The sequence below is a fragment of the Scatophagus argus genome, chromosome 22, assembly GCF_020382885.2.
Source record: "Scatophagus argus isolate fScaArg1 chromosome 22, fScaArg1.pri, whole genome shotgun sequence".
In the NCBI taxonomy this organism is placed as follows: Eukaryota; Metazoa; Chordata; class Actinopteri; family Scatophagidae; genus Scatophagus; species Scatophagus argus.
Window position 1 is genome coordinate 16014909 of NC_058514.1, and position 23195 is coordinate 16038103.

At 43.9% G+C, this 23195-nt stretch overlaps 1 protein-coding gene across 4 annotated transcripts in view; it reads left to right on the forward strand.

The window, feature by feature from the left end:
- dennd5b (DENN/MADD domain containing 5B) overlaps positions 1-23195 on the forward strand; it is a 67327-nt gene that overhangs the window by 33532 nt on the left and 10600 nt on the right. For all 4 annotated transcript variants that reach the window (XM_046378494.1, XM_046378495.1, XM_046378496.1 and 1 more), the window contains 13 exons: positions 1098-1207; positions 4223-4922; positions 11631-11818; positions 14588-15166; positions 15998-16229; positions 18148-18298; positions 18926-19016; positions 20184-20315; positions 20421-20573; positions 21330-21411; positions 21502-21583; positions 21851-21979; positions 22984-23105. In XM_046378494.1, the coding sequence (XP_046234450.1) occupies positions 1098-1207; positions 4223-4922; positions 11631-11818; positions 14588-15166; positions 15998-16229; positions 18148-18298; positions 18926-19016; positions 20184-20315; positions 20421-20573; positions 21330-21411; positions 21502-21583; positions 21851-21979; positions 22984-23105 (2751 nt within the window). The remainder of the gene's footprint in view (positions 1-1097; positions 1208-4222; positions 4923-11630; positions 11819-14587; positions 15167-15997; positions 16230-18147; positions 18299-18925; positions 19017-20183; positions 20316-20420; positions 20574-21329; positions 21412-21501; positions 21584-21850; positions 21980-22983; positions 23106-23195) is intronic.

The following is a 23195-nucleotide window of genomic DNA, read 5'->3' on the forward strand; positions in this document are numbered from 1 at the left end:
GCTGGAAGAGATAAGATGTAATCAGAAAGAAGATCATCAAAACACCTCTGGTGGACGACTGTTGTCCTGCATTAGATACAGTTTGTATCTGCTCTGCTGCTGTGACAACTGCTCTGACAACTATCTCTCTCTCTCTCACACACACACACACACAGTGAAATCTCAGTAGATGCAAGATGACAAGACCATTTAGGCGTAGGCAAGTGAGGCGGTCACCTAAGACCCCACCACCTGGAGGGACGCCAAAGAACACACATGCAGTATACTTTTGGAAGCCCATAACACTGAAGCCCAACTATGTGTATTTCATTTCATTGAAAGCCCAGACATACAAGCGGAACACTGTGCATGCATGTGTGCAGGTGTACCCTCAAATTCAGTAATGATGGCTCTAGTTGTCATCTTGGTGATTACAGTTGACTTCTCATTTGGAGCCATCATCAGGTCACTTTGATTTAAGGTCACAGTTGTTTATGTAGCATGTGATGTCAGCAGACATGGAGCACCATGAACAAAAATGAGCTTTAGGCAGGACATTTCTTCATTTTCGCCCATGTAGTGTTTCACAGCAGAATCTAGTATTTGATCCCGGTGTTAGAGCTGAAATGATGAGGCTAAATATGTGTAGTTGCTCTCTGGTTGGATCTCTGGTTTTACACAAGGGAGGCAAGGACTGAAACAGACATACACTTTAGGCTTATTAGAGTTGTGTGTGTGTGTGTGGATATGGGGAACGGGGTGTACAGAGTCCAGCTGCTGACAAAGAGGAATCTCATGCATGCAGTCAGATTGGCTGTCAGTGAAAAGCTCCATCCAGGCTGCCACACACTCTACATGAAGTCACCCTCTGAGTGCTGCTTTTTTCTGTTCCTGAGTCAGCGTCGCCACTCATTCAGATTTCTGTCATAGATTTTTTTTTTTTGTCTTGCACAAGAAACATTCAGCTGCACAACAAACAGAAACATACACATACTTGATAAGACTATACCAGTTTCCCGCCAGTGTCTGCCAAATGCACGTTTAAAGCTTCATACGTCTGCTCTCGTGTTTACGGCTGCGTTTGTTGCATTTTCTGTGTCGTCTTGTCTTCTGTCCAGGTGAAAACTTTGAGCAGAGCCCTCTGAAAAGGACGTTCAAGTCCAAAGTTCTGGCACGCTACCCTGAGAACGTGGAGTGGAACCCCTTTGACCAGGATGCTGTCAACATGGTAAGTGTACCACAGATGATGAGTGTGGGTAAACTCAACGCATGAAGTCCAATACCTCCAACAGAGTGGGAAAAGGGTCACTGAGAGGAAACAGAGGACAGTGTGGATTGTTTAAATTAGCATTTTGGGGCAGAGACACTTCCTTGAAAGACAGGAATTGCGCATCTGAGCATAGAGACCATGGATTAAGACACACCGCCATCCCAATGTGATTCTGATTAGCGGAGCAATGATAAATCCCCTTGTCTGTAATCACCTGAAGAGCTTTTCATGGAGGTCCACGTTGACTACAGCTTCCAGTTTCAGTTTTGTTGTCTCAATTTAGATGTTACAAGTGGATTTAGAGGTGTAAACATTCATAAATCTGCTTAAAAATCATATTTAAAAAAAAACCTCATTACTTGCCTAATAAAATCTAGACTTTTTATTCAGTATCTATCTACAGTCATCAAGGTGATTGCTTGTCTGTGTATCCATAGTTACAGGGCAAAAAGGAAGTGCTGGTAGATGATGTAAACAAATAAAGGCAAAGAAAAGCACAGATGAATGTGATATTCTGACACATGGCAAGGTCACACCTCGTATGTTTAATAATTCAACATGTGTGTTGTGCAGTGCAGGATAAATCCTGACCGATACTCCACGGCTGCTTTTACCTCATGCTCCGATATTGAAGCGTTGAAGTGTTTTGAAATGCTCTTGAGACTTGACAGTAGCCGACAGCTGTGGGAGCTTTAGCAGCCCACTGCATGCTCAGCCTCACTTTTCATTTCATTTATTTATTGTGCAGCATGGGTGCAATAGGCTGTTATAACACGTCAGTGGTTTTCCTCATTTTGTATTTTTAAACTAACTTTATTTTCATCTGGGCCTCCTCCCGTTAAATACTAAAAATGCTTATTTCATTTTTGAGGGGAACTCGGCATGTATTAAGATAAGCTCATACATATAGTGTATAAAGCATACAAATGACAGTAAGAAATAATGTAAAAATGGAAATTTAGGCAGTTTAGATGATTTTCCACAACTTGTGGTGATGTATCCCCCACCCACTTGCATCGTAAATCCGAACACAGATTTGGATTTACAATATGTGTGTGTTTCATTTGTGCAGCGTGATGAGGATTATGTGACCTGAAAGAGTGATTTCAGAAATTTGAGAAAAACGGAATCCAGAAAAATAAACACAAACCTATTGTGTGTAAACTGAAACAGTTTTCTTGAAAGGAATTCACATGTATTGCATATTGATAAGAGATGATGGTCACAAGACCTCTAATGAAAACTTGTTTTTTCACATACTGTAATGTCAGCAGAATTCCAGTACTTGTGTTTCACAAAACCGGACCAATGGGTTTGTGTTTGAGAAGTGTCATTGTTTGATGAGGCTCTACTGAATATGCTGAAGTGTCAGTCAGGTGACCTTAAAGAGTAACAGGACTGAATCCTCCATGTGAATGTATAGGCCGTGTATGTGTGTGTGTGTGTGTGTCTATGCCTGTCTCTGTCTTGTGATGGAAGGTCACTGCCTACTTTTCCACCTGTCCTGGCGTCAGCACTGCTGAATAATTCAGCTGCGGTTCTCGCCTTACGTCGGCATGGAAACAGTCCATTATGCAGCAACGCTGCGTCTGAAACCCAACGCCCAGATGATTACGAGCTGTCGACTTTGACGGCTGAGAGACATTCTAGAAGCAGCATCTTTTCTCCCCCTCTCTCTCTCTCTTTCTCTCTTTCTCTCTATGTCTTGTGGCCTCCACAGCCCCTCATTTCCCCTTCTTCATCCTCCTTCATACCTCCATCAGCTGCTCATCCCATCATCCTCTTCCCCACTCTTTCTTTCATCTTTCATCCCAGCTCCTTGTCCTCCTCCTGCGAGGTAGGAGATGATGAGGATGGGGGGAGTGTAATCACACTTCTTGTGATGATTGTTTTTTGATTACCGCCCCCCCCCCCCCCCGCAAAATTTGATAATTACCTCACTGCTCCTCTCTTTTCTACCTGGTCTCATTGAGGGTCAACCACAGACCTTTGTTCCCATGTCCTCCTGCTGGGATCTGAAGTTTACAGCACATTGATGGCCACAGTTTACCCCATTAAGTTTGTCCACATTAAGCTCTACCAAAACATAAAGCTGATGGCGGCTTCTTACTGTTTAGTAAAAGCCTCAGCAGATGTCTTGCACTGTGAACAACAAACCATAAGCACGTTCTCGGCATCTGTTGTCCTTATTTCCTGTTTATGTTGTTTATTCACATGAAGAACATGAACAGAAAATTGGCTTAGTCTACCAGAGGTCAAATGTATATTTGTTCCTGCATCATACCTGGAATCTCACTTTGTTACTTCCCACTAGCTCTGTGACTGTAATGGCACCCGGGCTCATTCTGCAGGCAGTGAGTCGATACTGATTTGGCACAGTGCCTGCCAAATTCCGTCTCTGCGTTGTGTGAGATTTGGGTTATATCTCTCTCTGCTCTGTTAGATTTCATTGCTGTTCTCAGCTTGGCTGGGGCGAGAGGTGAAGGATGAAGTGTAATTGCTTTCTAGACAACAAAACTGAATAGAGAATGTGGTCGTGATGGTGACTAATGTCAGACACAGGCTGGGTGAGATGATGTGTTTGTCATCAGTGATACACATTACTCATGCATAATCCAATCAGGTCCCAGACTTGGATATGTCTCTGTAAACTACCTGTTAAACACTAAGCGTCTTAGTGTAAAATGACTGTTTTTGTTGATCAAAGCCATTTAATGTAGAAGTCAACAAATGATGGTTTCCAAAACCCACAGAAAGTGTGATAGGCAGCCATGCATGCAGCCCACCCCACCAACCTGACCTGGTCACTCTGAAGAAGAGCTAACACACACAGCACCAGCTTTTAGGGTTCCATAAACAAAAACTTATCATCAGAATAATTTTAAAAATGACATCATCATTAAAAAAAAACCCAAAAGTTAGTTTAGTTTGGTCTGAAATGACTGACTCCTGTTCCGTGTCCTCTCTCTGCAGCTCTGTATGCCTAAAGGCCTGTCGTTCAGGACGCAGACAGACCAGCGTGAGCCACAGTTCCACTCCTTCATCATCACAAAGGAGGATGGCTCCCGGACCTACGGCTTTGTTCACACCTTTTACGAGGAGGTGACCAGCCCACAGATCTGCTCTGCCATGCAGACCCTCTACCAGATGCACAATGCAGAGCACGCCTCCACCAACCCCCCTTCCTCCTCCTCCTCCTCCTCTTCCTCCTCCTCCTCCTCCAGCATGGACTCTCTGGCCAGCAGTTTAGACGAGGCTGACTCTCCCGCCTCTTCATCCTCCTCGTCTCGCAGGGCGGGTGGCTATGACTCATCGCGGGACACCCTCTATGTTTCCAAGGCCTTGTGTCTCATCACACCTATGCCCTTCATGCATGCATGCCGCAGCTTCCTGTTGCAGCTGCACAGGGCTGTTACTGCAGCCACGGCTCCCCCGCTGCCACTAGAAAGCTACGTTCACAACATCCTGTACGAGGTGCCTCTGCCCGCGCCGGGACGCTCGCTCAAGTTCCATGGCGTATACGAGCCCGTCGTTTGCCAGAGGCCTGGGCCCGGTGAGCTGCCACTGGCTGACTTTCCTCTCGCTGAGGCCTTCAGGCTGCTAGGAGTGGAGAACCTGGTTCAGGTGTTCACCTGCACCCTGCTCGAGATGCAGATCCTCCTCTACTCACAGGGTAAGGACACATGTTAATAAACTCAGGATCATAGCCAATGACCTTCACGTTTTTAGCTTTTTCTTCAGCATCCAAGTGACCCAGCGATGATTGTCTGTACATCAGTCAGTACACTGCGAACAGGAGCTGCTAATGACTAATGCAGCATAAGTTGTAAGCTCGCTGTTAATTCACTCACTCACTCACTAAACATGGAACGTTAGAGCACAGTTGTTTTTGGCGCTTGAAGCACCACAAGTGAAGTTCTAGAATATTAAAGAGGCACACATCTCTAACGAGGATGTGTCTTAAACTCTACAACTCACAGCAAAGCAATCTAGATGGATAAATATGAATTTTTGATGTATTTATTTATTTATTTTTGGAACTGTGTCTTTAATTTGCGATGCTGGAATAAATCTCAGATTAGCGTTGCGCTGTGTTCAGAGTCCTAATACCCAGGCTTGTCCATTCATTTCCATCTTCTGCAAGGGGAAGTTACAACTTAAGCTCTTGATGAAGACAAAATATGAGAGAGCAAGAGTTTTATTCAATGAATCTCATTCCTTCATGGCAGAATCTTTCGTTACATTTAACATGTGAGTAGGAGTGGGTGACTGTTTTTAAATCGTGAGAAAAACCAAAATTCAAACATAGAGGAAATCTGTCCTGTTTTATGAACATGTATGCTGTCAGGCAGGGAAAATCTCATACAGAGTGCCGTGTTAAAACATCAGAGACAAAGGAAAGTGGTGAAAATGGTCTCAAATGATCATGAAGAATGTCTAAAGCTCGTAGAAAGTTTCAGCTACTCCTGAGATGCACAGTGATGAGATTTCCCTTTATCCATTATTTACAGCTGCAGTGAGTCATGAGTGTGTGCTGCTGTTTGTGCTGGTACACATTACCCTCACATGCAGAGCAACTAGATCATTTTTCGCCCTACATTCCTCTATCCTACTCTTTCTCAGTTTCACTCTGTGCCTCCTGTGGTCTGAAACGCATTCTGTACCACTTTTTTTTTCTGCAGCTTGTTTATTTATTTTCGGATGAGTCACTTAAACCTGTAAGGTTTGCACACAAAGCCAAGGTACAACCTCAAAATAAAACCATGTATCTGCAGTATTCTGCAGCATGCGCGAAGGAGGACACGTTCCTGTGGTGCAACTTCAAGAGGCGAACAAGTGAAATCACTCTGCCGCTCCTTTCAAAGCTTAAATTAAAACCTGCATGAGTAAAGAGTAGCAGCCAAAATTAGAGAGAGCAGCTGAAAGAGTATCTTAACTGCGTCCTGCATGACGCAAAATGAAAACGGAAAAAACGTAAACATGCAGTGCACTTTAAGTTGGCCTTCTAGTGGATGAAGTGTGACGCAGTGCCATGTAGTCTGCCGTACATGTTAGAAAAGAAGTTGGCGTCGATTTGCCTCTAAAAGGATGGATAGTTTAGAGTTCCCTGTGTATTTTTCACATAATAAGCCACATAAGAATACAGCAAGTATTATACAGTAGCAAGGTTTGGAACTGTTTCACCATAAATGCATCACGACTTTCTGTGCTGCGATGCCCCACCACATACAGCCATAGAGCCAGTGCCAGAGCCCATCACTGGCTAGGCTAATGAGCCCTTAATGAGACATGACATCAGTCTTCCCATTTCTGTCAGCTAAGTGCGTTGCCCCATGTTCCATCCTGAATATCTGCCCCAGTCAGAACATCATTCAATCACCAAAATGTAAAATTTAAGAAAAAAGTCAGACGTTTTATGAATTAGGGTAGTATATTCTGTCATATTTAGGGATATTTGAGTCAAAGCAGTGTTAGAAATGTTAATTTAAATTGTCTCAAAGCCCTCCACCATTATAATGTGATTTGAAAATGAAAAGGTTCTCTGTGTTTTATTCATCACTGTCAACGTCAAAGACAACTGCACCTGGAGGGAAACAGTAAAATGCAGACCTCACTTGAGTGAGTCCCTGTTTCTTTTTTTTTTCATCTGTCTGCCCTAGCGAGTCCTAATTTCTGTGTAATGAGGAGAGAAACCCCACACAGTAGAGTCATTTGGCTGGAGGCAGGCGATGGAAAGGTTCAGTTCAGGGGAAAGACGACGAGTGATCCCTGGATGTTAATGAGATGCTGCCCAGCCATATATTCCCACACTCTTCATGATCACTCAACAAGCAATTACACTGTGACAGGTAGAGGCATCATCAGAGCCCCCGCCCCATACCTGTCCTCCTCTCATACTTATTGGCTGTGACAGGTGGGGATAGGCAGATGTCTCCCCCAGTGGTGGGGGGGCTGGAATGTCCTTTTATGGTAATCAGTGTAGTTCATTTACATTCCTGGCAGCCAATCAGAACACAGAGACAGCTGATTCAGTATGTGCATGAATTCTGACAGAAGCCGCTTGTATGTAAAGGAGCATTTCACCCAAATTACAGAAAACCATAGTTCCTGGAAAGTTATCGCAGCAGTAATTATTTTACCTTAGTCATGATGATCGTGAGGTGAACAGAGAAATACAGTGTTAGTGTCACAAAGTAGTCTACCAGTAGTATGTGCTTGCATGTATGTGATTGGCCAGTGCAACACCTTGCCACATGTTGGTGACTTGCATTGTGGCGTGAGTTAAACCAGGTACAGCATTTTTTTTGTGTTTTTTTGCTGGACAACCCTGAGTTGTTGTGTGGAATGCAGCCTTGTTAATTTCTGTAAACACATGACCCAGTCACTTCCTGTCTTCCTGTCTGGCGACAACATAGCCAGTGTGTTGGGAAGCAGACAGGAACGAAAGCAATAAAACACATGCTATACAAATGTGAGCATGAGCACACGTGTTGTTTGTTGCAGAAAATGCATATAAGACTGCAGGGGAAGTTGCTCACAGTTTGTTGTGTTGAGTGTGCTGAGGCCTCAGTGCTCTTGTATCTGAAAGGGAGAAAATCACTGTAGTCAGGTTCATGCATCTACTGCAAAGCTGGAAACCAGAAGAGTTTAGGCCCTCAACATTCCGCTCAAATTATGCTAACCTTTGCTAACGATCCCACTGAAGACACATTAAGATGCACTCACAAAGCATATTATCTCCTCTAACCTTCACATGCTCGCTTTCCCCATGACTGACTTGGGCCATTTAAAGCATTTTCCACCATCTTTATGTTCTGTTCGTGCGTTGACAGAGGCTCTCACTCAGAATTACTGATTTCTTTCATTTGTCATGGGATGGGATGCATCTCTAAGCCTCTTTTCATTTCTCACTAATCTTCCCTCCAGACAATAATTTTCTTTTATTATATCACAACATTATCAGGGTGCAGCTGAACTAAAGTCTTACCATCTCTGCATTAGGAGAATGTCTAATGTCAGCTGCTTACCACAGACAGCTTGCCTCTTCCCTTGTGAGACTGAGCTGGCCTTGTTTATCAGTCCCTGATGCACTGTTACAGTTTCACAATGACATGTTCCGTCCTGTTTTTCTGCATCCTTGGGCCCTGTTGCTGCTGGGGCTTTCTGCAGTGCTACGCCTTGTTATATCAGATTTTGGGTTTTTTTTTTTTTTTGGTTTTCTTTTGTTTTGTTCCTTTAAATGATTACACACTAGCTCACCCATCACAGCACTCGTTCTTGTCACATTTCAATGTTTGTTTTTTGCCGATGTAGCAAACCTTTTTAAAGATGGATCAGGGCTTTTTCAAAGAAGCACCCGTAGCTATTTCTAACAAAAATGATGGATTAGTTTAACTCAGAAAATAAAAAGTAACTCACTGTTGGATTCCTTCCTCTTCTCGTTATTCCTTATGAGGCCTTGCTGTGTGGGCTTTGATGCGTTTCGGTGTATGGAAAGGAAAATATGAGGTGTGACAGAATATCACCATATGACACATTTCAGCTTATAACAGCAAATGTGCTAACGAAGCCAGCCCAGACACCAAGGCTAAACTAATCCTGGTGTGACAAGAACTGGAGGGGGAACAGGCAGGAAAAAGATTTGTTGCAACATGAAAAAAGATACAGGAGTGTTTCAGTCAGACTCCCTCGCTGGGTTTCCCACAGACGGCCGTTTGAACCTGTTCAGACTTGAGAAAAAGTGAATACAGACTTAAACATACAGCACACAGAGAGAGAGAGAGAGAGAGAGTGAGTGATGTGGGATGGTTCTGACTTGTCTGTCTTCTTGTTGTGTTTTGTCTTAGGGTTGAAATGAATCAGTGAGGTGAAAGCATAGACAAAAAGACGTCTCGAAACCACTAGTGGTTCTGTGAAGCCGTAAAGGCTTGTTGTGCAGAAAACCATCTTTAGCAACCGTGGTCAAGTAAAAGTAAAAATACCTGACAACAGCAAGCTCTCGGAGCCAGCACGAGCTAAATGCTAGCGTGCTCACAATGACAGTGTGAACGTATTGACATTCACTGTAGTAGATATGGAACTGAACATGAGGAGTTTGGTTTGACGCTACCTGGTTCTACAGTCGAATGATCAGATGGTGCAACAAGCTGCTGGGTCCAGCTGGTCGCTTAAATTGCATTGGATTTTTTGGGGGGTTTGTGATGTCTTCCCGTTCTTACATGCCGCATTTCACACATTTTCTACCACCTTTTCACCTCTGACACAAGCAGGACTAAAGAATACAAATGATTTGACTTGGCAGTGGTTACAGTCTTTTGAATGTGTACCAATACGTGAAGGAGACTTTCAGAAAGTGTTCAGGTTAAGGATGATTATATCAAGAGCCCAACATAAAGGAGCAAGTCATGGAAACAAGATGATACGAAACATGTAAGTTCAGAAAGGTGCTTATCGTGAGTCTTGGAAGGAATTTAGGTATGACAAAGAACAAGTGGCACACACACACACGCACGCACAATTTCTGTTTTCCTGTCACAACAAGCCTGTCTGCCTGTCACCATCCCTGATGCTTCTCAAAGGCCTCGAGATGACAAATAGAATCATTAGATCATCATAAATTACAATCATTCATCTCTTAAGCCATGAATCTGATGACTTGTTTGTTCTTTTGGCCCATAAGCACTGGTACTCACTAAAACACACACACACATGCACACACTCACTGCAGGTGCACGTGATAAAACACACAATGGTGTTAAGTTTAGCCTCCCTTTGTGTCAGGCACTGCTCAGTGCTGAACAGAGAGTGTGATGACACTGATTTATTGGACTGTGTGTGTGAGTGTGTGTTGGTGTACTTTTCTGTTAGACCTGACATATTTTGAAGTATTTTGTCCACTTTATTGGCATTTGGGTCATTATACCTGCTGTTTGTTCAGTCAGAGGGCTTTGTATGAATTTTTTATGTGTTTAGAAGACTTAGAAACAAACACACACTCACATTTCAAAAGGGAACAGGCAGCTGCTTCTTGTCGTCGTCTTGCTGAATATGAATCGATGTGGTTAAGGCACAGGAGAGCTTAATACATTTTCATGCATACATTCAACGTGTGCACATAGAGGCGGGAGGACAGCTGGGATGAAAGGGAATGACATAAGGGGAAAAGGGACTAGAAGAAGAGAGAGTCTGTTATGTTTTCTTTCTTTTTTTATTTGCTTTCCTCGAGATCGTGCAGACTTTTCACTCTGACCATCATAATAACGTGATAAAACTGCTGATGAACTCAATACTAAAGCCAGTCTGGCCTTAATCTGTTTTAGGGAACAGCAGAGGCAATACTCACACACACACACACACACACACACAAACTCACTCACATGTGAAAACGAGATTGAAAAGAATCCATCAGAATCTAATACCTCGTGTTCGTAACCTTAACCCACTCTCCGACACGAGCTGAATCACTTGATTAAAGTGTCTCTCGCGCGTCAGTACGCTCACACATTTGAATTTCATAAATCTCTTACTCTTTCTCCTCTGTGAGAATCTGTGTAGTGCAATAAAATCACTTTTACCTGGTTGAGGAGTTCAATGAGAACACATCGACCTCTTTTCATATAGAATGTAACAGCATCTTTATGTAATGTAATAATCTGCCCGTGGATCACTGCTCGTCTTTCTCTCGGTTTTAGAAAATAAAATAAAAGGATTAAAAATGCATCAATGAGCCACGCTGTTTTCCTTTCACTAGCATGATGAACACACACAATGTAATTTATTTTGTCCCACATACACTAACCTGCTCCCACTTATACTCACTGCAACACCAAATGTGAATTAATCCGCCCCTGAAAATAGTGCACTGTTTGTTTGGCTTTGTTTGTTTCTTTTGTTTTGGGAAAAGGAATACGGATTTCTTTTAAATAAACAGAAGATATCAACAAGGACGATAAACCAGCAATTGACAAGACATAAAACTTGGAATATACATCAAAAATTTAGACTTAAGATGAACATTCTGACCTTTAATTGTCAGGCTGATTACTCCGCAGTTTCAAAACTCGGGAAACTTCTGTTTTAAATGTATCATTGCTCACCTGGTTTATCAAAATCAGACAAGTGATGTTGCAGTCATGACCTTTTAAATTTGAATTTTAACTTTAACCCTTTAACTTTGATTAAATCAGACACGACATATCTGTGACGTGCGGTTCAAGTTAAACGGCATGACCTTTGATGAAAGAGCTCTTCATCATATGAGCTCTACAGTTCATATGTGTTTCTCCCTCCTACAAAATGGAAGAAAAAAACAAAAAAACTTGTCGATTAACACTTAAATTCCATTTCCTCACATCATCGTGTTTCTTCATCCTTCTCTCAGACTACCAGCGGTTGATGACGGTGGCCGAGGGCATCACCACCCTGCTGTTTCCCTTCCAGTGGCAACACGTCTATGTTCCCATCTTGCCCGCCTCTCTTTTGCACTTCCTGGACGCTCCTGTTCCCTACCTGATGGGTCTACAGTCCAAAGAGGGCACCGACCGTTCCAAACTTGAGCTTCCTCAGGAGGTACAGAGCTAAATGTATTATTGTGTTGTTGTGCTGCTTTTTGGTATGATCAGTAAAAGGACTCCAAATCTTAACAAATTTAAAGTATGAGTCAGATGAGGAGTAGCTAATCTACTCCAAATAACAACAGGAAACCATTTCATCGAGTCACATTGAGAGGAGTTATACTTCCTTTCTCTCTAGATAACCATTTTAGATACAACCATATAGAACTTTAAAAGCCATGGGACCTCATATTGAATCTTAAGAAGGCCTTCAGTACAACCCAAAACAGTACTCAGTCTGGATCAGTTTACCCCAAAACCCTCCCAAAGGAGTTCAGCTGGGTTATGATCTGCTGACTGTGACTTTATAATATATTATGACTCATATATTATTAATTTTCAGGCTTATTAAACCCTTAAGTCAGCCCTTGAACTCTAACTGCATGGGAACATCTGCATTTTTGATGCTTCTGAAATGAGATAACTGGTCATAGGCTAACCTGAGCTCTCTCTGGGGCTCGTGTTAGCCCAGGGCTACGACCTACGAGTGTGAAAGGCTTTTATATTAGTATATATGACTTTTTACATTATAACTTTAACTTATTGATTAAACTCAAGTTGTAATTTTAAAGACTGGAAATAGGCTTACATTTAAGCTCTAATAAGGTTTGGTTGAGTATGTAAACTGCAATGCAAAGTTTGCACAAGTATAATAAAACAATTACTTTAAGTGAATGCACACACGAGCTGCAGCAGTTTGCCCACAGTGCTCGTTGCTGCTGACGATACGTTTGTCCCAGGCCATCTGAAAAACAGCAGCGCAGGCACACAGGCAGACTGCCAGGCTCCTAGACAGGAAATTGCAAGAAAACACCTTTGTGTTCTGAACAAATGCACACACACACACACACTCCCACACATTCACACAATGGGACAGGGAATTACCTATTATTCATCACAAATTCACCTTAAGTCATAATGAGTCTGAAGTGGACTTTAGTCTCTGCTTTCTTCTTGCCTTTTAGGGTTGCTGCGAATGTTCATGTATTTGTGTGTGTGTGTGTGGACCCATGTTACTTATGGGGGCAAAACATAAGCCCTCACATCATAAATCATTAAATATTATGGTAAAGCGTTGCTTTAAGGTTAGGTAGAGGTTAGGGTTAGGTTAAGGTAAGAGTTAGGATTAGGCAAGTAATTGTTGCTATGGTTAGATGCTGGTTAAGCCTCCAGGAAATGAATGTAAGTCTGTGTAATGTCCCCAGAAGGGACAGAAACAAGACTGTGTGTATGTGTGTATTCATGTGGTAAAGTGAGATAAGGCCCTAACAAAGCGGAACATCCAGACTTGCCGGCTTCCGGCTTTGCTTACATCCCCCGACTCCCAGCGCTCGTTAATCCGGCACATTCCGTATGGATGCTAATGATCTCAGCCAACAGTGGATGCTGCCACGGAGCTCCCCCACCCCAGCCCTCCTCCCCCACGCGGGTGTCCCCTGCCTGCCTAGACTGGCGAATCTCCCAGCGTTCATGTCTGAATGATCCTTTGAAGTGGAGGTGCCCTAGAAATGGGCTGATGATGAAAGAACGGTTTAAAGCAAAGCAGAGAGGAGATGATGAGGACAGAGAAAAACATGGGGAGTGGATGCCAGGCAAAGTTTGCCTTTTTGAACCCTGTTCTTCAATCTAGCTATTCTTTTTCAATATATAGAAGTGTTCCCAGTGGGCTTTAGATTCAAAATAGGGCCACTTTTCTGTTTATAAAACGGTTTGATGTGTGTGTGTGTGTGTGTGTGTGTGTGTGTGTGTGTGTGTGTGTGTGTGTGTGAGTGTGTTCTTTAATCATCTCCCAAATCATTGAACAACCTCCTGTCTTTGATTGGCTAAACCAGCTGCGTGTCCTCTGACTGGACACAGATGAGGAACAGGGCCTCAGTCTCGCATCCAAAAACACACAGTAGAAGGAGTGTTTTGCCAATTAGTCATCTGTTCGAGTGGAATTAGGCCGCAGTAGTTGCCGACGGCTGTGCGGCGTGTCAAACATAGCCTGACGTAGATGTTCGGTTCAACAGTTTTCCCAGTTTCTGATTAAAAGCCAAGGAATTGTGAGTATTGGAGTGTTAAATTGCTGTTTGTAAACACACCTGACCTTGAGCAGTGAGGCTTTAAACATCCATGACGGTGAACAGACCCAACTTTGACCCACTGTCCCTATCGTTATTGTGCTCACACTGTATTCATGTGTAATTAAGGAGTGGTACTGATCAGTGCTACTGATTTTATTATTTATAGATGTTGGATATTCCTCCATGGACACACCACACACTGCAGTCTGACCTCCATATTCCAGTCTGTACATCCTATATCACTCCCACATTGAATCTGTTCCCATCTTTGTGGGTTTGAGTTTAGAGCTCTAGCATTATCGGAGGTTTTGTTTTAATCCCACATGATGCTGTGATGCTAAATCTATTATGTCAGATTTGGGTTGATCTCCCACAATGTGTTATTATCAATCACACACTGACCTACATTCACTGCGCCTCCCAGTCCGCATCATACCTCCTGTAACCAACCTGTCCTCAATATGCCATATGAGAAAACCTGTTCCCACTCTCTGGGCACCTGTTTCTACTGTCACTAGCACCCAAAGGACACTCGTCATCTTCTGTCTGTGATGTAGAGATTTTGTGATACCATAAATGTGCATCACATAGCATTAAATATAAGGAACCTTTTCTAATCCTGAGATTGTTGTGATAATTCATGTCTTTCCCTGTTGCAGGCCAACCTGTGTTTTGTTGACATTGACAACCAGTACATCGAGCTTCCAGAGGACTTTCCCCACTTCCCCAACAAGACCGAGTTCATCCAGGAGCTCAGTGAGGTGTTGCTTAGCTTTGGCGTTCCTGCCAATACAGGCGCCCCGCCACGGACCCGCACCAGTCCCAGCAGCACACCCTCCACCCCCGGGAGCGAGCGTAAGACTGTTGCCCTCCGGCAGCTCGAGGACGACGGCCGTAATGGTAACCTGGCAGGGGAGGAGCTGGCCGTGCTGGAGCTGCTGCAGGGTAACGCCACCCTGGAGAGACTGCAGGCACTGACCAAACGCACCGGAGTGACTGTAGCCCGCGTGGAAGCCCTAAGGGCAGGAGTCAAAGCTCAGAGCACTGAAGGGCAAGGGAGCCGGACAGCAGCTGAAGAGGAGGAGCTAAAGAACGCCAAGCTGAACGTCCAGCTGCGGGAGGTGTTCGCCAGCCGCTTCACCACCATGTTTGCTGACTATGAAGCCTTTGTCATCCAGAGCGCCCCAGACCTTGAGTCCTGGCTCACCAACAGGGAGCAGATGCACAACTTTGATAAGGTGACTAAATCATGCACAAATACTGTTGTTGTTGTTTTTCTGCAGTGCAAAGACCTGTTTCTTTTTAATACAAACAGATCCATTACATGGTCACATGAATTAGTGTATGATGTAATGGGATTGTGTGTGTGTGTGTGCACTGGAAGACAAATTCAGTTTAACGCGTTATGTTTTGTGTGATGAATTATGAGCTGTATTCAGGGCAGAGTAGGGATTATAAATGGCAGTGTTTGCATACTACATGCAGTACAATTCCCTTAAGAATTGTAGAAATGCCACCTACTGCATACGATTGCAAGTAGGTCTGCTGTTGATATAAAAATTTGTACCATATATTATGCACATCAAGCAGTGAAAACAAGTGAAATCAACATGAAAAAGTGACATCAAGTGAAAACATCACTTTTATTTGGTACAAGCTGTTATTTCTAAGTTTGTGTTTTGCAGTATATGGCAGTATATGTTGATTGTAATATGGTGTCGACAACATGCATGTTTCTCTTTCTTCATCTGACAGTCAACCATGCTGCTGTGTGAGCTCCTACAGTATACTAATGTATTATTATTATTATATATTTAATATTAGTCCTCACTTTTTCATTTCACTGCAACATTGTTCTCCAAAAACAAAATTTTTCCCATCCACGCAAACATGCAGTGCTGGTCTTTTTAAAGTTATCCCCTTGGCTTTATGCTGTATTGCTAACAGACACCGTAAACTTCCTACATCTGCTTCTTTCTTCCCAGAAAGACATTTACAGTGAGGTATCAGAAAATGCTGCATGGTTTTCCATATATTGTTTAACATTTTTCTGTGCCTCTGCTCCCCAGGCTTCGTTCCTGTCCGACCAGCCGGAGCCCTACCTGCCCTTCCTCTCCCACTTCATCGAGACGCAAATGTTTGCCACTTTCATCGACAACAAAATCATGTCCCAGTGGGAGGAGAAGGAGCCTCTGCTTCGCGTCTTTGATACTCGCATCGACAAGGCCCGCCTTTACAACGTCCGCGCTCCCAGCCTCCGATCATCCAGCTACCAGAGGTGCTCCATCCTCAAGGAGTCTGGTAAGCTCAGCAGGGAGAGGTGTGAGAGCTCAAGCGTGTCTGAGTGTGATTTATTTCTCAGAAAACGTGATTAAAATTGGAACAGCATTGCCTTGAGAGGTTTATCCACACCAGAGGGGTTCTGGTTTTAATCGGCAACAGGAAAGGAGCTCACATGCTGTACATGTCTGTCCATCCCTCAAAACACTCCATCTCTCTGCCTTTTCCTCCATTTCTCCTTCCCCTCTTGTTTCTCATTTATCGTCTGGAAGCAGCTCAGGCCTCCCCAGTGACCAGAAAACCCCACTTCTCATTTCGTCTTTCTTCCTGTGCAGCAAACACTCCATCATGGTCTCTCTCACATTAGCTCCAGCACACAGTCTCTGACGCCGTCTTACTGCAAGAGCGTTTTCTTTGTTCCTGTTTTCTCAATTAGTGCTGCTTGGCTTTCCCTTTATTAGACCTTTAATTGGTGCTGAATGTACAATATGAGGCAGGAGGTCAGGCTCAGGACTGACTCAGACTGTTCGAGGTCGACAGGGAATCTGCGAGGCCACGTGGTTTCACTTGTGGTTTAATCATGTCGATAAAACTGCAAAAGACTGCAGGTTCTTGTGTGTATTTAAAAAGTTGACAGTTTTTCGCTGTAAATGTAAAAAAAAAAACAAAACAGTTTGCACTATATAAAAAAGTTCTGATGTAGAGATTAGTTGTTACTTAACTGCTTGTTGTTTATAGATCTTGACCGTATAGATCTTCTGTGCTGCCCGGCTTGAGATGTGTGTGAAGCATCCATGTTTTAGAATTTGTAGTTTCTTTGCAGCAGCACCCACATTTGCAGCACTGCAGTCCACCGCAGGCTCATTGGTTTGGATGATAATGAGCTTCAGGTGATTGTCATCGCACCATGTGATGAAGCTCAGTCAAATTCTACACTACATATACGAGCCTGCGTTGGCATGGGTGTAAAATAAAATGTGTGTGTGTGTGTGTGTGCACACGTCATGTGCCTGTGACCCACAATGCTTCATGCTAAATGGCCGAGCGATGTTAAGCCTCAATTGCTGAGGATGAGCTCATATAGGGGTGATGGTGCATGCACGTACCCAATTAAGCAGACAATAGGCAGCCTTTCCATCCACCTGCCTTCCCCTGTGGCGACTCGCTCCGTTGCCTCTGCTCACGGCTCGCTCCAGAACTAAGATTAATACTGTAGCCTCTGTCTGAAGGTCCAGCAGGGCAGCATAAGCCAGACAGTTTAACCACAAACAAAGTTACACTGACAAACAACTGATAAGGATGCAGTGTTTACTGTTGCTGATGTGTTAGGAGAAGATAAAGCAGGTGAAGGACACGTATAAATGAGTCAGTCCAAGCGTGTTTGTGGATCACAAGAGACGAATGGACAGAGCAAAAGACGGAGAGAGCAACAGAGGAGAGGACACCATGCTTATCTGTGATTTATAATGTAAACAACCTGCCTTGAAGTTCAGCCAGGCTTTTTCTTTGTGCTAAATGAGCAGCTGTTAGAGCATGTCATGCTTGTTTCATCAGGTTTGAAGAAGTGTGTGTGAAATGTGTGGGTGTGAGTGTGTACTTGTCAGCTCTTTGACACATTACAGCTGAAATGTGCCAAATCACATTTGTTGTGGTGACACAGATGACACAGATGTATTTTCTTTAATCTGTATATGTTCGATGTGCAAGTGGTTAGGCCAGCTTGCGTCTTAGTCAAATCAAGGGACAATTCATGTCTATTCCATTGATGTTACTTTGCTATCAGATCTCTGCAATGCAATCGTAACTGATTTAGAAAGGACAAAGCTTAAAATAAATGCAACCCAGGTTATGGTTAACGGAATTACCCTTTCAGTTTTCTGTGCTCTGACTTTCTACGATTACATGAACTGCAGTAAATCTAACACTGTGCCCCCTACAGCTCAGGCCATTGAGCAGCGGCTGATGAAGATCGACCACACCGCCATCCACCCACATCTGCTGGACATGAAGATCGGTCAGGGCAAATACGAACAGGGATTCTTCCCCAAGCTGCAGGCCGACGTGCTCAACACGGGGCCGACCAATAACAAGTGAGTCCACCTCCACCTCTTGACTGAAGTCCACACATGAAACCGGCAGATGAAGTCAGCACTGACCCTCTGCGCTCTCACAGGCTGTTGCTTCATATGTCATGCTGTAGTTGATAGAAAAAAAATTTCCATATGTATTTTTGAAGGCATTTTTCATTAATTGCTAAATAGCTCCATGACATAGGGAAATGTTCAGCACTTCGAAGGAAATAACTCACACAGTTACCATAGTCGCCCTGCAGTCGGAGTATACATATCCCATTTCCTTTTAAACACAGGTGCTCCTGTACATGCCACTTGGCTATTGAAACAGCAGCACTTGTCTTCGCTGTAGGACAGCTGTCTGCTGTCCTCTGTTCCATCATCAAATCCATTTGATTGTATGTAAGCAAATGCACCGATATATAACTGAGCAGGAGGAGCGCTGCTGCCCATCCCTACCATCCATCTGAATACCTTAACATCTGAATGATGCACTGATCGATGTGCTGTGAGAGACAGCGAATATGTGTTGGACTATTCCTTTGAGGCGCATACAGATGGGTGGTGGAGAAAGCAACGAATGAGGAAGACGATTTCTGTGAATTTCGTTAGAATTGGTTTTATAATTGCATGTTTCGCCTGCAGGTGGTCTCACAGGACGGCGACGGCTCAGCGAAGGAAAGACCGTCACAGACAACAAACGGAGCATCTAAACCTCGACAACGACCTGAAAGAGGTAGAAAAATCTCGCCGTAACTGGCTCCATGCCCTGCCCTCTCTCCTCTTCTGTTCTCTAACATTGCGTAGTGTGCGAGCATGTCTCATGCCGTTACGTTTTGGTTGTATTCTGTTTGAGCTTTCTCTGTTTCATCCTTCTTTTAAGACGTCATGTGCATGCTGCCTTCTGTTTTCCGTTCTTCTTTTTTTGTTTCCGTGCTCTCCTGTCTTCTCGCTCGTGTGTCCTGTGCTGGTTGGTCGGCGGGGCGGCTCGCACCCCTCTTCCTCCTCCTACTCCTCCTCCTCCTCCTCAGCAGGTGGAGGGCTGTCTGGTCCTGCAGAACTCCATGGCATTTTGGGAGTGGGACAATGCGTCCCCTCCACCTATCAAACCGCCTAAAAAATCTGCTTCTGCGTCTTGCCTGGTATGTGGAGGAGCTGCCTGTGTTGTGGACCCCCACCTCCACCCTACTCTTACCCAGAGTTCCCAGCTGTTTTAATGTCTTACTGAAACACTCTGAACTAGTTTTTTCAGTGCAATTCAGTTCTTATATTTCCCTTCTCCTGACACTTTTCAGTTATGGAATTTAATGTGATAAATAATACGATTTCAGTCCTGGTTTATCTGGCAAGACCTGTGGTTACCGTGGCAACAGCAAGTGTGTTTATATCAGTGAGACTTCAATGAGATCACATTGCACTGGATTACATGCAAACATCAATCCAATCCTGTTTAGATAGAAATTCTGTAATGTAGCATTCATTCAGTTATGGCTTCACTGGGAATCCTGCTCACCTCCCAACACACTCCAACACACGCACACACACACTGGCTTTCGCTTGTCTCTTGTGTCACATCCTTTTTGTTAACTCACATAAATCCTCCGAAGTGTTGGATTTTCACAGCTTTTACACTGTATAGTGGTGATAGTAAAAACACAATTAGCTCAAATATGGCGAGTTTTGTTTTTGAATTTGATGACCACCGTGCGTGTAAAACGATCTTATCCTTTAAAAAAAATGGCTGCTGAGAGTGTGTGCGTTCTGTCTGTGTGTTCTGTCTCAGCCTTTAGCTTGTGTGCAGTACAATCTAAATAAGATGCAACAGATCAAGCATCTGTCTTCAGGCCTGATCAGAGTGTATGTTCTTCAGAGCTCACTAACTATACTTCTGTTTGATCTTCAGAAGTACATGCAGGAGGCCCGCGGCCTGGGGAAGAACCTTCGACAGCCCAAACTGTCTGATCTGTCTCCCGCCGTCATCGCCCAGACCAACTGGAAGTTTGTGGAGGGGCTCCTCAAAGAGTGTCGCATGAAGGTGAAAACATACAAGCACAGCACATCCCCTGCACTTAGAACGGAGCTGTGATACAGTATTCCTGACCCCTGAACTTGTTTTTTTTGTGCTTGTGTGTGCGTTTAGACCAAGCGCATGCTGGTGGAGAAGATGGGCCGGGAGGCTGTGGAGCTGGGCCACGGCGAGGCCAACATCACCGGACTGGAGGAGAACACTCTGATTGCCAGCCTGTGTGACCTGCTGGAGAGGATCTGGAGCCACGGGCTACAAGTCAAACAGGTCTGCATACACACACACACACACACACACACACACACACACACACATATGGATGACGCATCTCCACCTCCCACTGTAAGATAATCCTTTATTAGTCCAATAACTGGGAAATTACAGAAACAAAAGTGAAACAAGCACTGCCATCTGGTGCTTCTGACATCATTTAAAGAAAGAGTCTGTGCAGTAGTGATCGGGAAGTAGAGCCGCAGGATGAGCCGTACACCCGCCTGAACAAATCACGAGTAGCGCTCAGCTGTCAATCATGATGTTCCAGCCTCTTTTTATGGCATCAAATAACTAATTAAATCCAAACCTATCAAAACAAAAACAAACTCTAGAAAACACATCAGGGTGATAAGAACTACCTAAAATGACTGAAAAATGTATTTGACGTGTACTTCAGAGTTTTTAGTTTCAAAGGTCAAAGTCCCCTCTGCTAACATGGAGGGGGAGGAGATTGACCTGTACTGCAGCCGGCCACCAGGGGGTGATCCTCACTTTTGATCTCTCATGTCATCCATTTTTACATACACTCAACAGCATAAACACACTCTTGGTAATTATTTATGGCCATATTAGGTATTGAGTCTACGAGGTAATTTCCCAGTCCTTTTTGTGCAAGCAAAATCTCTTCCCTCATCGGTGATCTCTGTGTGTGTGTGTGTGTGTGTGTGTGTGTGTGTGTGTGTGTGTGTGTGTGTGTGTGTGTGTGTTGTGATTTTGCTTCTCTGACACAAACTTTTCTGACCCACACAGGGAAAGTCGGCCCTGTGGTCCCACCTGCTGCACTACCAGGCCCGAGAGGAGAAGCTGGTGCAGCAGCAGGCGGAGTCACCAGGTAACACACACACACACACACACATTCTCCTGCATTCTCTAACACGCATTTCTGAGTTAACACAGCCATCATATCCTGTATCCCCAACAGTGTCACATGTTCCCGAGAGGAGAAAGTCTGATTGTTCCATAGCATTGCCGTCTCTTCGTGTGTCTGTCATACAGGATATGAGGTACGTGATGTAGTCATGGCAAGATTTCTCATTATGTGGGCAGTAGAAATGCACAGCTTGTCCTCGGTTACTGGCTCCGTTCGTAAAAGCACATAAGGCAGGTTAATGGAAATGGGGAAAACAAAAAGCCAATTACAGTGGGTAATCAGTCAGCGCCCGAGAGTCATTGAACATCAGAGTAATGAGGGTGGATTTTTATGCCAGTGTGCCTGTTTGCATGAGTTTTCATCCATCTGTCTTCTGTCTCTCCAACATGCTTCTCCTCAGGCATATCCAGAGCATGTCAGAGATAAAGACAGATGTGGGACGAGCCAGAGCTTGGATCCGTCTGTCCCTGGAGAAGAAGGTGCTCTCTCAGCACCTCAAACAGCTGCTGTCCCGACAAGCCTTAACCAAGTGAGCACACACGTGGTCACCCAGGCCCACGCATACACACACTCACTTGTTAACTGAGATTGATTCCCCATGTTCCTGTCTGAGATGCTTCTGTACTGATATCATTTCATTTCCCAAAACAATAATCAATGTAAACCAACCAATTTGTCATCCTCCTCATCTTTTCTCTTGTGAAAGCCAAACATACTCTGTGAAAATACTTCAGGTAAAGCACACATCGCACCTGTGTGTAGCTTGTCTTTCCGAGCTTTCAAGCGTGGCTGGGCATGGCCAGGATGTGCTCACTGCTGCCACCTATTGTTGGAGATGGTTTAATGAGCACATTCAAGTTGCCCTTGACAGCAGTCTCTGACAGGTCACACAAAGGTGAAATTTGTGCATTTATTAGAAAAACAAGTTTATTCAATTGTCTAAAATATCTTTTCTAAAAAAAGGTTTTAAAAAAATAAATAAATAAAATAAGATGGTCTCTTACAATGACACATGACATTGAGTCAGTCAAGTTCAGCTGAGCATCCCCCCTCAGGTAGCAGAGAGGGCCATCTAGTGATCTCGGCTTTGGCAGTTCAGCTCGTCCTGTCCGCGTGTCCAAGTGTCCTTAAGTAGACATCGAGCAATATGGAGTCATTATGCACTTCAAGTAAACGAACAGAATAGCTAGTGATGGAATGTAACTACCATACAATACTTGCACTTTACTTCAATATTTCAATCTTTACTCCTTACTTTGCATATTCAGACCATTCTGTTGTGTTGTGTTGACAGCCTCTTAATTGTCATGTGTAACCAATCAGATTTGACCCAATCCAGGCTTTTTTTTTTCTTTTTTTTTTGTCTGATTCACCTCAACATTTTCATTCTTGTGACATCGGTGACACTATGACACACTTGCTTTCTCCACTGTCTCAGAGACAGTAGAGTTTGAACGGCTGATGATACAGTCAAACATTTGATGACATTTCCTGTATGTGAACCTGACCTGACATGGCTTGCTGCGTCTACAGGAAGCTGTACAAGCGTTACGCCTTCCTGCGCTGTGAGGAGGAGAAGGAGCAGTTCCTGTTCCACCTGCTTTCTCTCAATGCTGTCGACTACTTCTGTTTCACCAGTGTCTTCACCACCATCAGTGAGTTCTCCGTCGGCTTCATATGACCCCCCCCGACCTCTGCTCAATCACAACACATGTCACAGACTGACCAATTCTGCATGTTTTTGA